General features: G+C 37.8%; 1 protein-coding gene across 1 annotated transcript; it reads left to right on the top strand.

Moving 5' to 3' along the window:
* Positions 1–4,646: 4,646 nt before the first annotated feature.
* NDUFB4 (NADH:ubiquinone oxidoreductase subunit B4) lies at positions 4,647–9,752 on the top strand. Its single transcript, XM_016158869.2, has 3 exons — positions 4,647–4,862; positions 8,096–8,242; positions 9,635–9,752. Exons 1-3 carry the CDS (start codon positions 4,683–4,685, stop codon positions 9,695–9,697), a joined length of 390 nt encoding a protein of 129 aa, XP_016014355.1. The 5' UTR covers positions 4,647–4,682; the 3' UTR covers positions 9,698–9,752.
* The last annotated feature ends 6,346 nt before the right edge of the window (positions 9,753–16,098 follow it).

Below are 16,098 nucleotides of genomic sequence, written 5' to 3'. Positions count from 1 at the left end.
AATATTCATAAGCTTTTGGATATGTCTACATGACAGATGTGTTTCAAAGTGTACTGTATATTTTAAGCAGAAATCTTTTTTTTGCCTGGTTGGTTTGTATAACACACTAAATGGATGGAGTGAGAAAACCATTATGTATGAGTTGCTTTGTCTGTATGATAACAATTCACAAATGCATGGACATTAAAATGTTCTCATATTACCTTCAATTCACACTGCATATTCTATCTTGCTCAAGGAGAAATTAACAAACCATAAGGGCAATTGGGAAATTATAATACATCTCTATATTGAAAATAGATTAAGTAGACAGAGATGAACAAATATATGAGAGATCTAAACCACATAGTTAACAACCTTGATCTAACCTTGCACTGAATGACTATAGAATATACGTTCTTTTTAAGCTCACATGAAACTATTATAAAAATGACTATGTATAAGGGTGTATTCCCTTTATAATAACTCATTAAAAAGCATATGTGTGATTTGTGCATTTTTCTATATGTATGTTAAATTTTCAAAAAAATGGTTTGTTAAAAAAAACAACTGACTACATATGAAGTCACAAAGAAAGTTTCAGTGAATTTCAAAGGACTAATATACAAAGTACTCTGATAATAATGTAATTAAATTAGAAATTAACAATAAAAAGATAGATAAAAGAAAAATCTCTCAGAAAGTGAAAAATGTGTTTCTTAATAACGTATGAGTTAAGAAAAAAACAATGAAAATTATGAACTACTTAGAACTACATGACAATGAAAATACTAATAAAAACTTGTGGAGATGTAGCTAAAATGGAATGAACAGAATTAGATGCATAAAAAAATTATTTAAAAAAAGCAAAAATGAACAAGATAACCATTCTGCTTAAGAAGCGAAAAAGAAGATTAGAGCAATTTCAAGAAAAATAGAGTAAGAGATGATTAACAAAATTATAAATTAGTTTTCTGAAAAGATAAGATAGACAAACCTCTAGCAGAATAGATGAAGGAAAATGAAACAACAGATAAATGATATTAGAAACAAAAAGAAGGTCATCATTATAAAGACAATGGAAATTGAAAAAAATCATGAGATTAGAAACTGCAGCAATAAGTTTAAAACAAACTCTTTGAGAAAATGTAAATTACTAAAATTGATTACAGAAGAAAAAGGAAACCTGAACAAACCAACAACTGTTAGAAAAACTGAATCGATAGCCAAAAGTCTCTCCCGAAAATAGATGGAAGACCCAGACAGTATTATGCAGCTTTCAAAGAATATAGTCCCTGTCTTCTACAGACTGTTTTGGAGAGTTCAAAAAAAAAAATCTGTCTTACTCATCTCATGTAAATATATTATCCAAACTATACAAGAACAAAATAAGAAAAAGCAAATTATAGAGCCAATTCACCTATGAACTAAATTATAACATTTTAAATAAAATGCTAATAACTTTAATTCATCAGCCCATTACAAAACATATCATGGCCATGAAATCGACTTAGTTTCAGAATGCAAAATGACTCCACATCAGAATGATTTACCAAGGTTTCCATCTTTTAATAGCATTTGATTAACTATCACTCATTCATGATTAAAAAAACTTTTAGTGAGGAACATAAAGGAATTTTCTTAATCTGATAAAAGGCTTATACCAATATTGGTAATTTAGATTTTCTCAGCCTCAAGTTGGGAGTTTATTCACTAATATACCTACGATCCTACCCAATTAAGAGAAGGAATGCTTTTCATATTGTTACAAGCTGGAACTTATCTGCTTCTTACAGTTTCTGTATTCATCTGTCCATCTTTTGTTCCCTGAAACCCTGCCCCACACACATGGCTTGACCACTGCTGAATATTTGCATTTCTCTCCTTCTCCAATTCACCATCTCATCCCACCTCTTCTAGCCAAATGCAGGTACATATACTTAGTCTTTGTAATCCATGTCTCAGTAAACTCTGATAAATGCTATTAGGAGATTTCTTAGAGAAAAGTCTTCAAAACATGAAATATTCATTGATGTAATACCACTTGTGAAATTGCTCCTGACTTAAATTGTTTCATCTGTGAATCCTAGTGCCTATACATAACCCTATCAAAGTCTTGATCATTCATGTGGAAATATGCAGCCCTCAAATAAAACAGAAATCTATTGCAAATTTTGCAAAAAATATGAAATTGATTAAAGTAAGGTTGGTGAACTGCAAGATCCATATGCAAAATCACTAGTAATCTCACTGAGTCAAACCAGGTAAATAAAAAAAGAGAAAATCAATTAAGAATAATAATTTCATTGATGCTTAAAAAGGAAGCCATTTAGTTTCAAAAGGTTAAGAGAGGGCCTTGTGAAAACTGGGTAAAGTTCTCTAACACTCTTACAAATACGACCCTACTGCAAAAATCTAATGCAAAGTGAAGGACAATGAGCTGTATTAAATTTAAGTCCACACGAATTAACACTTGGTTTTTCATAATTAGCACACGGTTGTGATTGTAACCTAAACTGTGCTAAATGTAAGATAAATTCATTTTCATAAGTTTTTGGTAGCATTATTTTAATATAAAATCCTAATCAAGTCTTTTTCCTTCATTCTGGAATTTAGGTCTAGGTCTTGTATTACATAGACTCACTTTAAGAGGGCCTTCTGGGAAAAGGAAGAAGGAAAGAAGACTTTTTGTACTCATCTCTATTTTCCAAACACACAATTTTGTAAGACTCCCCAAAGGAAGCTATAAAAAAATACAGATTCCTGGGTTTCCCAGCTAGCCCAATTCTGAGTCTCTAAGAACAGAACAGACCCTAGGCTGTCATACTTTTAACTCTCATCTTAACGGAGCCTTACGATAATCAAGCAAATTTGGTAATAACCACCTTAACTTAAAGCAAAATGATGTTTATATTTCTTTTCTTTGTCTGTCTCTCTCTCGCGCTCTCTCTCTCTCTCTCTCTCTCTCTCTCTCACTCTCTTAACCTTAAAAAGTCCTTTTTAACTTTGTCAGTCTACTTGTACCCATTGTACTTCTTTTTAATTTTATCCCTTTTACATGCCCTTCTTCCTAGATCAGTGTCTAATCTATAGGCAAAAGGTTTTTGAACTTTATCAATGTAGGCTTCAGAATTTTTAGAATTTACGTTTCTCTTGCTTTCATTTCATTTTTTAAATATTTTAAAACATCCTTGAAAAAACAGAACTTCCATTTTTTGTTGTCATTGTTCCTTTAAAATTGAGTGTGAGTGATTTGTTTCAAGTTTCATTTTTTTACATTCTCTAAGCCTGTGTTCTCATGAGCCCATTTTGCTCTATATTCATTTGGACATTAAACTGCTATGCAAATATTAGCATATTCAATCTATTCTTTCTGTACTGCCTGGTTGTCAGCTTCTCAAAGACAAACATGACATCCTTCATTTCTTTTGTATTTTCCCCACTGAGTCTAGATCAACTGACTAGTGTGCAGTATGCTTCACGCAGTGGGTGCTTAAAAAATATTTTAAAACAGTACTAAAATGTTGAATAAATTTGACAGCAGTTCTGCTTCTCATCACTTCAAGCGCCAACACTTTCTAGGTACCTTCTCTGCCAAGCAACCATTTTCCAAAATACCTGCATGTCCCCAGACGGTTCGTCCAAGCTAAAGCTCTCTTTTGATCCGGCTTTCCTTCACGTTATGGAAACACTGTTTACATGTTTTCCTCTGAGTATATGATTGGTACCCACAGACTCTGCCATGCCACTTGAAATAATTCTTTTCCCTTGATTATACTGGAGAAAGGAGAAAGACAGTAGGGATGGAGGTTTCATTTCAGGTTATCGTCCTTTTCTTCCTAAATTATCTTTCACAGTAAGACACAATGCCCCTATGCATGTTTCCATATCTCTAAGAATGTTTTTCATTCTTAGCATCTGAAGAGTGCTAAAGATTTTAGGTAAGAGGTTGTAGTATTTTAATTAAGATCATGGCTCTTCATGAGCTTTATTCATTACCTCACTATTTTTTCCTGACCTACTATAGTCAGGCAGGCAACACTTCCACCATCACTCTCCTATTAAACATTATTTCATGCCCATGAAAAATAGGCTTTTACTTACGTTATGTGGCTCTAATGTAGTAAGATACAGAAAAGCTTATTCTTTTTCTTGGCTAGGGAATTAAGTTTTACAAAGCACCTTGGTATCTATTCACTATCTTATTTAATCCTCGCAATTGTGCTACGTGGACAGAATAGGGGTCATTATCTCCAGAATGTGGACAAGGAAACTCAGAGACGTTAAGTGACTTCTCCAAGATCACACAGGTTGGATGGACACACATTGAAACAGGTCTCCACAACCAGTCTCATTTCCCGCCTCTGCCAGTCCCACCTTACACAGCTCAGCTTCACAGAATAAGCTCTGTTACATGAGTAGAGAAGGGTACTAGAAAGAAACGATAAGCAATAGCTTCGGGTAGTGGGGCGGCGGCAAAAGTCGTGAACTGATACCCGGAATGCGAGAAAATAACTGCGCACGCGCAGGTCGCTATGAGCGGGCCAGGTTGGTGCCGAAGATGGGGAGAGGAAGCGGAACTTCTTGCTAAATCCCATCGCCGGCCTCCAGCTAACGCGCAAGCGCACTTCCTCAGGATAAAGGTCACCACAGAGGGCTGGTCTCGGGGCCGCGCAGGCGCAGTTATGCTTTAGGCGGCCAAGATGTCGTTCCCCAAGTACGAGCCGTCGCGCCTGGCCACCTTGCCCTCTACCCTTGACCCAGCTGAGTACGACATATCCCCGGAAACCCGGAAAGCGCAAGCCGAGCGGTTGGCCATAAGATCTCGGCTGAAAAGAGAGTATCTGCTTCAGTACAACAACCCTAACCGCCGAGAGCTCATTGTGAGTGGGGGTCCCGGGGCGGGGGGAGTCGAGGGCCAGAGCTCGAGCGGTCCCTTCAAGGGCTGCGCAGCCCCCACCGGCCAAGGGGACGTAGCAGCGGGGCGGCCACCATTCCCGATCAATATATTAGGCATTGGTCCTTTTCCAGCCCCAGAGAGCAGGTCTACTTTCTAGCCCTTTGACCTTGGGCAGAGAGTTTGATGGTCAAGAGAATGGATTCTGGACTCACACATGGTTGAGTTCGAGTCTTGGCTTAATCACTTCCCGCCTGGGTGATCTTTAGAAAGTTATTCAACTCTGCAGCTTTCTCTCAGTTTTCCTATCTGAAAAATGGGAATAATATAGTACTTAACCGTTTTTGTGAGGCTGTTACGAGGATTAAATGAGATAAGGCACGTAACCGGCCAAGTACAGTGCCAGGCTGATAACAAACAACTATTCGAAAATGTGTTGTGTGTTTTGTTTTTTTTTAAACTGTTTTTCTCTTTCCAATTCACAGTTCATAGCAATGCTGCTTTCTCCTGATGGGAATTTAGTGATTGTTGAGTTTATATGTTTAAAGACCCAAAGATCCTGCAGCTTGTTCAAGCTTTGGGCTTTGGAGTCAGACACCAAGGCACTACATGCTAGTGAACTATATGACCTTGGGCAATTTGCCTAACCCTTCCGAATCTTAGTTTTCTGATCTTTATATATGGGAATGGTAGTACATTTTTTATAGAATCATTGTTAGGTTAAATGAGATAGTCTGTGTATCATTCCTAGCACATAACAACATAATATATGCCCAGCAAACTGATAGTTATTATCATATAACAAACATGCTTTTCGATAATTTTCTGTACAAGAGATGTTTAACTATATCAAACGCAATTAAAAAACAACAGGCTTTTCCCAACAGTTACATTGGTGTTGTGTAGGAATTTTTGGAGGTTGTGAGGATTGAAGAAAATTTACAATGGCCCAGGCACTATCCAAACCCTTTCTGAATATTATGCAAATATCACAACCATTCAGAGTTAAGCTATATCACTGTCTCCATTTTACAAATGAGAAGACAACATGAGAAGGACAGTTAGGTCATAGAATGATGCTCTTTTAGCAAGTAATAGAGCAGAATTTAAACCTTGATCTGTCTAACCCACATCATCTGTTTATGGCTGTACCTTCTTCAGCTAGAACCTTATTTATTTGGGAAGATAGTACGGAGAAAGGCATTATATACATACTCACATGATTGGGTTTGATGTGCCACATAGTATGATGTAGTTAAGAATAAGGCCTGGAGTCAGAGTTGAAGTTTAAGCTCCAGATTTTCTTTTATCTAGTTCTGTGACCCAGGGCAGTTTCAATTTTGTCATGTAAAACAGACGTAGTGATAGGTGACTCATTGGTTGTTCTGTTTGTTAAATGAGTGCCTCACACTTAATCATGTGTTGATCAATACATGGGAATTACTTGCTTAATCTTTAAGAATGATTGGTTCAGTGAATAAATAAGGGCTCAAGGGCCAGGACTTATGTTTTAGATGTTGTGGTAACAGTGGAGAACAAAATAGGCAAAGACTGTTGTCCTTATAGAGCTTTCTTTCTAGTGGGAGAGACAAGTAATAAGTTAAAATATTAAATCATTTAGCATGTTAGATAGTGATAAATGATAAGAAGAAAAATAAAGCAAGGAAGGAGATTAGGACTGTGTGTTTATAGTAGGAAGGAAGAGCAGCTGCAAATTTGAGATAGGCCCGGGACAGGCCTTGTGTCGAAGGTTACATTTGAGTAAAGGTCTGAAAGAAGTGAGGTGAGGGAGCTGGAAAAGTAGCATTTTAGGCAGAGGGGACAGCAAGTGTAAAGGTGCTTAGACAGGAACATGCTTGGTTAATTACAGAAACAGTAAAGAGACCATTGTGGCTAATGTGGAGGTGAGTGAGGGCAAAATAGGAAGAGATGAGGTCAGAAAGGAACCTGGGACTAGATTATACCCGGCCCTGGAGGCCACTGCAGATTGGATGTAAGGTGTAAGAGAAAGGGGTCAGGATGACTCCAAAATTCTTGACCTAAGTGGTCGGATGAATGAACTTGCTTTTTACCAAGATAGAGAAGAATGAGAGGAGCTGGGATGGAGGTGGAGTGGAATATTGGGAAATCAGTGTGGGATACATCACATTTGACATGCCTATTAGGCAACATGTCAGTGTGGAACAGGCAGCTGGATATTATGTCTAGAGTTCAGGGTAGAAGTCTAGGGCTAGAAGTATAATTTTGGGAGTCATCAGCATATAGATGGATATTTAAAGCCATATGACTGGAAGATCATCAAGGGAGTGAATGTAGATAGGCAAGACCAGCAAAATCTGAGGGCTAATATTAAGAGATTGGAGAGTCAGGAAGAAGAGAGCAAAAGAGACTAAGAGGGAATGGCCGGAGAGTTAGGAGGAAAACCAAGCCAGTGTGTGCCCTGGAAACCAAATGAAGAAATGATTTCACAGAGTGTTCGTTATGTCAGATGCTGCTGGTAGTCCTTTGGATGTGGAGTGTTGTCAATGAACTATCTCCCATGGCATGTGTTTTGGAACCTCTCTTAATAGTACTAGGCTCAGTAAACTATGGTCATGGGCTATTGATATTTTTATGAAATGAAATTGTTTCTGGAAGGCAGGTACGTCAGATATCAAAGTGTAGAGAGGTGACTGGCAGATTGAGAATTCATGGGAGAGTCATTCAAATATGTTAATAGAAGGGATAGATAAAAGAGTAGATGTATTGAGCTCAAACATCCCTTTGAACCTATATGTCTTGTGTCCTCACCTTTTTACTGTTTCTGCAATTTGGTTTAAAATGTCGCTGTGGAAGATCCAGTTTAATTATTTTAGTCCTACCAATCATGATTTCTTGGTGTTGGTTAGGACCTTGAATGTTCTCGTTCTTGCTTAGCATTAAAGTTTTAAAGCTGATTTCATTTCTTTTTTTATGTATCAGTTAATTGCAGTGAATAATTTTGTAAAATTATTTAAGGATTTCTGAAGTATTTGAACCAAGATTATTAGAGAATTATTCAACAAATACTAGAAATGAAAGATCTTCCCTGAAGCTATTTAGGAATATTCAGAGTATACCCTTAACTGTAATAGAGGGAGAAAAAGGTATCTCTTAAGCGTATCCCTGAAAGTCCTGTTAAGATTGTTTGTCAGTGTGGCCTTGCTTAAGTTCTTATAACTTTTTCTTTTCATATTTTAGGAAGATCCTGCCTTGGCTCGTTGGACCTATGCAAGATCTGCAAACATCTATCCCAATTTCAGACCCACTCCCAAGACCTCACTCTTAGGAGCCGTTTTTGGTTTGGGGCCCCTTTTTTTCTGGTATTATGTTTTCAAAACTGACAGAGTAAGTATTAGGACCTGAGGTTTAGTATTTGTGTGATAAGTCCCCCCTGTGCTGGCTACAGCTCTTTCTCTTAATGATTGCCACTCGTGCACCTCCCATCTTAGCCATCTACTATTCCTTCACTTCCTCTCTTATCTTTATTCCTTTCCAGCAGGAGAAAAAACATAGTTTGAATTATATATTTGGTTTTATTTCTTTATCATTTGTATTCTTATAGAAAAACACTATTAAAAATCACTGTAGTCTGTGGGTCTTTCAAATTTAATAAGTGCTCTAGAATTTAAAGTAATAAATTAAGTATATTTCTTGGACGTGATTTAGCTCATGAAAGAGTTTTCCTAGTGTATTTTAGATAATGTAAGGAAATTATACTGTGAATATTAAGCAAGAGAATAATTACTTTTAAATATTTTTAATTTTTTTTCTCATTAGAAGATACACACAAGTTAAACTTATGCTGATAAAACCTTTAAATATTTGTAAATTTTTATATTTAGTGTTCTTAGTTCATTTGTTTTAAAAAGAGATATTTATTTGGTTAAGTATTACCATATATAAATCATTTGGTGTGTTCCCTATTTCCATGAATTCTAGTTATATTGGCCATATTTTGCAAATTAATGTTAAAACTTATTAATACCTTAACAACAAAAAAGCAAAAGCAACGTGTGCTGGGAATCACTGCCATCAGAGGCCTGGATATGTGATTACAGAGAAAGCAAGCTTATCTTTGACACTAGGTTAGGAGTTCCCAACCCAGTACTGGTCCATGGCCTGTTAGGAACCGGGCCTCACAGCAGGAGGTGAGCAGTGGGTGGGCAAACAAGTGAACATCTGTACTTGCAGCTACTCCCCAGCACTAGCATCACTGCCTCAGCTCCACCTCAGATCATCAGGCATTAGATTCTCATAGGCACACCAGTCCCTGGTGCCCAAAAGGTTGGGGACTGCTGTACTAGGCCATTCTGGTACTAGAACCCCAGCCCCAGCCCCTAGACCTCATGTTGCCATCTAGACTGGGACCCACCTATCCAGCACTGCTTTAAACCAGCCAATCCACTCTCCTGTTAGAGTATATATATTTTGATTATCTGATAAATTATCACTTAATAAAAAGATAGGCCACACTTACCTAGAGGTGTTTGCATTTTGCTTTTAATGTATACTTTTTAGTGGGGTAATAAAATTCTACTTACTAAAATGTGGGTAAGATGTTTTACAACAGCAATGTTTTGTTATTGTTCTTTTATTCAGACTACTGCTTCCTCACTCATACTTCTTTAGACGGTATGGGATTAGAATTAGGTTTGGAGCATCTCATTTCTATTTTTAAGAGGATTGTGCCAGAACGCATTGTTTTTAATTTTTTTTTTCCTCCCTCTTTCTATTCAGGATAGGAAAGAAAAACTTATTCGGGAAGGAAAATTGGATCGAACATTTAACATCTCATATTAAGTCTGGCAATGATGACTGTGTATTATGTTTAAATAAATCTATTAATCATTAAATAGTTTTTCTTTCTTAATGTTACCTTAATTCAATAAACATTTGCTAGACATTGTAGAATCCCTCTTTGTAAACGTATACATTTTAATAAAGAAACGTGTGTTCATTTATTCATTCCACAAATGAAGGTCTACTATAAGCAGGCATTGTGCTCTCTGCTGGGAATGCAACAGTTAGACAAATTTAGTACCTGTGCAGTAAGGGCAAGCTGTTTATTCAACAATTATTATTTGAGTGCTTGTTATGTGTCTGGAACTACTTAATATCTAAGCTCTTATCTGGCTTCAGCTCCAGTGGTAAATGCAGCAATGTCATAGAAAATATGATAAAGATTTAGGAAAGCGAGAGAGGCAGCCGATTGGGGAGCTGTTCTGTCTAGGGAGATGGCATTTGATCTAGACTCTGAAGTTCTCAGGGCTGACGGCAGAACTGGAGCACGAAAGGGCAAGGTGTGTTGGGTATGGCGAGATAGGGGCCACTGTGGGGTAAGAAGACGGCGGGTGGAGCCTGTGAGGAACAGAAGTAAAATGGTTTAGAGCATTGGGCTTTGGAGGTCAGATTGGGGCTAGAACCCTAATCTGAATTTAGTAGTTGGAAACCAGACTGCCATTGGCTCCTCTATAGTATAGGGATAGTGATGCCTACCTCATAAGGCTATGAAGGTGAAAATAAGAGTATTGCTCAGTAACATAAAGCTACCCCATGCTTTGTAGTTCGGTCTTGAAACAGTAGGGTAACAATTTCATCTATGGAAGCAGAATAAAATCAAGTGCTATAAGAGGAATAGCATGTTCTGTAGGGCTGTTTTACGTTACTATATTGGTTTAACTTTCAAGGTATATTTATAGCTACTCTGTCATTGGATCCTTGTATAAGCCTAGGAGAGAAAAGTTTGTATACAGATAGATAGTTGATGTTAGGAAGTGATCTGAAAGAACAAGTGGGAGACTGGTAAGTGGAACAGGCATAGAGGGAAAGCTCATCGAGTGTGTGCAATTAACCTGTTGCCTCTGGGAGTGACCGTCTTAATTCTAGGGACCTGAGGAGTCCTGTGGAATGGACAGGGAATTTTCCCTTCAGACATGGGAAAGGTGGATATTTATCCACCAGCTCCTCCCCTTGCTGGTTAAGTTACCTGGTGCAGTTAATTCCCTTATATTTCCAGGCATGGGCATACCTCAGAATGGTTGTCCGTATTCTTATAGGCATGTCACATGGAGGAGGAAGGAAAAGGCAGACAGTAAATGATGGGCTATACAGCTGAGGTGAAGTATTGCCTGAGAGCTGCAGCGGCAATTAGAGTAAAAAGATGGGCCAAGAGGAAGGGAGGCAGGCAAGAGGTGTAGGATTTTCTCATGCACCCCATGCACTGCTTAGATCTATGTACACATTAAGTCCAGTCTGTGTCATGTTCAGGGTGGTGGCTAGGTGCAGTCTCAGCACAGGAGGGTTAGTGGAACAAGTTGCCGTCCACATTGTTGGATCAAGTTGAGGTTATAATTGATAATCAGCATTTCCCCCATGGTTTCCGGATTTCCCTTCCCTTGACCTTCACTTTAGCAGGTCTGGATTGCTTGCCTTATGGAGTTGCCAGGACTTTCATTCCATAACTAGAATCCTAGTGACTAGCATCATCAGGCCTTTGTTGCACCAATTATCTCTTTCTAGTTATCACTGGACATGGAAGCGCCAAGATGTGCCACAGTCCCCTGGGTGCCAGGCATATCCTTTCCTGCCCTCCTAGTGTATCAGTAACTCTAGCTCCTTGTGATCAAGGCCAAGGCCACTTGGTGCTGCCAATATGGAAGTTTTTTTTTTTTTTGGTCTACTATTTCCCAGGTACAAGAAACCCAAAATGACCAGGAGATAGTTATAGCTTCAGGTAAAGTCAAATCTCATAATAGAATGATACATAATAAATATATCTTTGGTTTTTCTCCCTGTTTCTGTCAGCTAAATGCCCTTGCAATTTCTTAAGTAATGACAGATAAAAGTATCTTATTGTTACGAACAAGCCATATGATTAGAGGGTTGGAACTTCTAGTCATACCCCCTGGCCTTGCTTTTGTATCCCTGCTCAGCCACTTACTGGTTAAAAGAGCTGGGCTGGAGAGTATTTAAATTCTGTCTCAGTTGCCTTACCTTTAAAATGGATATACTGATAATACACTTAGTAAACTCATTGTTTAATGAGTTATTATTTATAAAGTATTTAGAACAGGCACTCATTAAGATTTCAGTGAGTGTTTACCATTACTGTTTTTAAATCTGGTTGATAGAAACTTTAATTTGCATTTCATTTATTATTGAGGTCCTACTTTTTTCATATATTTTTGTCCATTTGTATTTTTTATTTGCTCAAATCCACTGCCCAATTTTTCTTAGATAATATGTCAAGACATAAACAAAATGAAGATATTAGTCCTTGATCATACCAATATTCTTTCATTGAGACTTGTTCTAGTATACCTTAGTAATAGGAAAAACATTTACAGCATGTTTTGGTGGATAAACTGAAAAGGCAGTACCCAGGGAGATATAGTCATAATTTTTAAAACATTTTTTTTAGCATTGAGAATTATTAAGCAATGTATTCTTGAGTTTAATTAATTTAAAAATATTTCTCATTACAAACAGTACCTTGTATCTTACCCAGAAATGGTCTGGTGAGAACAGCAATTGCCACCTTGTCTGAGCACTAAATGCTGCTAAGAGTTTGATGCTGCTAGCTCTGGGCAAGCTTGTGGCATGTTCAGCTCTAAAGTGTGAGGCAGTTAAGGAGTTTCCAAACATAAGAAAGTGGTTCAAGTGCTGAGCATCAAAAAAAAAAAAAAAAAAAAAAAAATGTGTACTGAAGAAGATAATCAGGCACCAGATCATAAGGCCCTTATCACAGTTAAGGACTTTAAACTTCATTCTAATGGCAGCGGGAACCATTGAACGTATTAAGCAAGAGTAACTGATCGGATTTACATTCCTGAAAGGTCATTCTGGGTCTTGGAGGATGATGGGGCAAGAGGCAGGAGGATAACCAGTAATCAGGCTGTGTAAGACTTTACGCCAGAAATGAGTTTTAGTTTTTGATCCAGCCCTCAGTGAAAAACAAAGCAGCTTCTGCCAGTCATAGGATGACTCATTTGGACGTGAATTTGTCAAAAGCTTCATAAAAGGTCTAAATATATTATCTCTATTAGTTCCCCTTCATGCACATGTATGAAGAGCCAGTCTTCATAATAACTCCTTATCCTTGTATGACATCCCTTTCCCTCTCTGGAACAATATTGCATTTCTAACAGTCTGGTTTGTTTAAATACTATGTCTTTTTACCCTTTATTATAGATCCTACCTGTAGAACAAGATTACATTTATGCTCTGATGAAAATTCTATCAGGTTCAGTTCTGATTTATTTTCCTTATTTTTTCTCATTCCTGGTGGTACCTGACACAATGTTCTCATAATGCTAAGGGACATAACAGAGTATTGATTATCTACATTCTTCAGTATTATTAATGAGGTATTTAAAGAAATTAGAAATCTGTACAAGAAACTGTCTTGATCAAATATGCACAATTAAAAACATGGACAGCATTTTAAAATTAGTAAAAATATAATGCTGTAACTATTTTCAAAGTTTTCATTGTGACTTTTGTATGAACACAAATTTTATCATGTTTTATTTGAGGACCCATTTGTATCTATAAGTATGATTGTGATACTTTTGATAGTTTTCCTTTTGGCTGCCTTTACTGCCATTTCTCTGAGACAGTTTCCTCCTGCTGATGCTCTCTGTGACCTGGAGAGGCACTGAGCAGTGTTATCTACCTAGAGACCCTTCATCATCCCAAGAAATGACAGTGCACATTGATCTCATCACCAAGTTTCAGGATTTAAAGGATTAAAGTCAAGTTCAAAGTCTGACATCTCACCTCTGAATGTCCCTGGAGATGGATGGCTGGTGAAACATCTGAGATTTCTGCAGCAAACCTGGCACTAGAGTTCAAGTTCAGTTTCCCCATGATCACAATGAGTATCACCTTATCAGTTCTGAATCAAATCCTTACTTCTATCACCAATTGCATTTAAATCATTCATCTCTATTTTAGTAACAGTTTGGAGGTGGGGGAAGGAGGCTACTGGCTGAGGCTGTTCCAGAAATCAATATAAGAAGGACTCAGTGGCTGCAATCTGATACAAAGTTGATGAGTGTAGGAGGAGAAGGTGGTAGAGGACTTTTCTTGAAATTACATTTGGACAAGTAAGCACTTGTAGTTACATTATATGTTTCATATCGATTGACAACAAAGTTTTCTTAAGAGGGTTTTATTCATACTCTATGTAAGATGGAGACAGCATTGAAGAATATTATATGGAGTGGTTTGTGTGACGGTAGATGAAGATGGGGGTGGGCAGTTACCCTGAAGCCATCTATTAGAAGCTGGATAAGCAGTTCCCAAATCATTTCTGCAGAAGGGGTGGCACAGAAGTGGTTTGGTCCCATCAGGGTGTTTGGGAGGAGGTACCTTTCGAGGTTGAGGGAGAATGAGCTACTGTTGGTCTGCAGGTACTGGGTATGGTTGGTTTCCTGGAGCCACTGGGGTGGAGGAGCCTATGTCCTACAGAAATCTAGTAGGACATAGGCCATCAGATCTCTGCATTGATCAAACACTTACTGAGCCACAGTCATTTACTAAGCACCGAGGATACTAATATGAAAAACATACAACTCCTTCTTGGAGGAACTCACAATGAAGAAAAACAATTATCGCAACCAGCACTTGTTAAGCTTTTACTTGTGTTCCAGGCGCTGAGCTAAAGAGCTTTACACGCCTCTGAAAATATCTTAAAGATCCTTAGTATGCAAATGAGATTTAGAGAAGTTAAATAATTTGCTCAAGTCCTCTTTGCTCAGCTAATAAGAGCTGAGGTAGAACTTAAATTTGGGCAGCCTGACTCCAGAGGGCATATTTTGAACCATTCTCTGAAAAGCATGAAGACCGATGGTGTAGGGAGTCCAGTACTGAGAAAGGACATTTAATCCAGCCTGGGGGGCTTAAGAGATAATGCCTTCAGGAGCAGGGACTCCCATGTGCACTTTTTGGTTTTCTAGCACATTCACAGGTATAAACATGTTAAAGCTGGAAGGATCTTTAAAGACCTGCCAGTCTCATAGCCTAATTCTATAGGAAAGGTTTAGACAGGAAAGATGACTTTTCTAATTTAAGAAAGCCTGCCAATTTTAGGATTGGAGTCTAGGTTGTGATTAAGAACTACTGCTCTGATTGCCCCTGTCACCTCTTTGTGAAATGAGACTGTTGGAACAATTGAGACAATTGCCAGTCAACCTTCTCACATAAACAGAAGAAAAGCCATTTTAATAGAGATGGCTTTGGAGAGAAATCAGCAAACGTTTGGATCATTTTCTGTTTAAAGCAAATATTAGCAGATTGTCTTGGGATGTGGGAGTAAAGACATTGGATTTAAATCCAAGATCTCCCATATTATTCTTGCCAAATTCCCACAAAAAGATGTACATGGTGGGCACTAACTGTTGCCCACTGACATCCACTTCCCCTTTCCTTCCGATAGACCCTGATTTTTTCTTTTCAAATCCCTATATCTGCACCCTGCCATGGAAGGGTGTCTTGACCAAGGTTGGGTCCTGCCTTGGGCCCCAAGCTGCCTGGAGAGGTTCCAGCCACCTGAGACCCTGAACTGGAGTAGATGGGCTGGAAAATAATCTTATTTGTTTTCATCAATCCTTAAATGCATACATTTATTTCAATGTTTAATATTAAAAGTGTTTGGGTCTTTAGAAGTTTGGTGATGTTTTTGTGACCAGAAATTCTCCACAGGAACTTAACTGTTGTTATATCAATTAACCTATGATAAAATTGGTTTTATTATATAATGTTTTGCTTAAAGTTACAGTTTCTAAGAACCTGGTGATGAAGTTGAGGACTTCTATCAAAGTCATTTTATATTCTGTCTTTACTGTTACCTTAATTGAGCTATTACTATGCATTGTTGAGATCTTAAATTGAGCCTCAATATGATTTTCTTATTTTAACACCAAAAAGATGACAAAAAAGAGACAGTACTTCTAAATTTTTCATGGTTCGGGCTTCTGTTACTTATTCCATTAGAAGCGTACATACCGTAATCTTCAGCTAACTGCTAGTTTATTTAGGGACAAGGACCTTGGCTTACTGATCCCTGTGTCTCATCCAGTGGGTGGCACAATAGCTTCCCTGAGGCAGGAACTGATAAGTATTCACTGAGTGACAATGGCAATAATAAACAATAACAATGATAATAGCTTGTATTCGCCTGTGCTCACTATGTGCCAAAA

This window comes from Rousettus aegyptiacus, unplaced genomic scaffold, assembly GCF_014176215.1.
Source record: "Rousettus aegyptiacus isolate mRouAeg1 unplaced genomic scaffold, mRouAeg1.p scaffold_m13_p_4, whole genome shotgun sequence".
In the NCBI taxonomy this organism is placed as follows: Eukaryota; Metazoa; Chordata; class Mammalia; order Chiroptera; family Pteropodidae; genus Rousettus; species Rousettus aegyptiacus.
Note: the sequence above shows the minus strand (reverse complement) of the source record. Positions and strands in the feature narration are given on the sequence as shown.

Coding starts and splice junctions, on each gene's coding strand:
- NDUFB4 (XM_016158869.2), top strand. CDS start 4,683: ATGTCGTTCCCCAAGTACGAGCCGTCGCGCCTGGCCACCTTGCCCTCT. Junction 4,863..8,095: donor CTAACCGCCGAGAGCTCATT/GTGAGTGGGGGT, acceptor TTCATATTTTAG/GAAGATCCTGCCTTGGCTCG. Junction 8,243..9,634: donor ATGTTTTCAAAACTGACAGA/GTAAGTATTAGG, acceptor CTTTCTATTCAG/GATAGGAAAGAAAAACTTAT.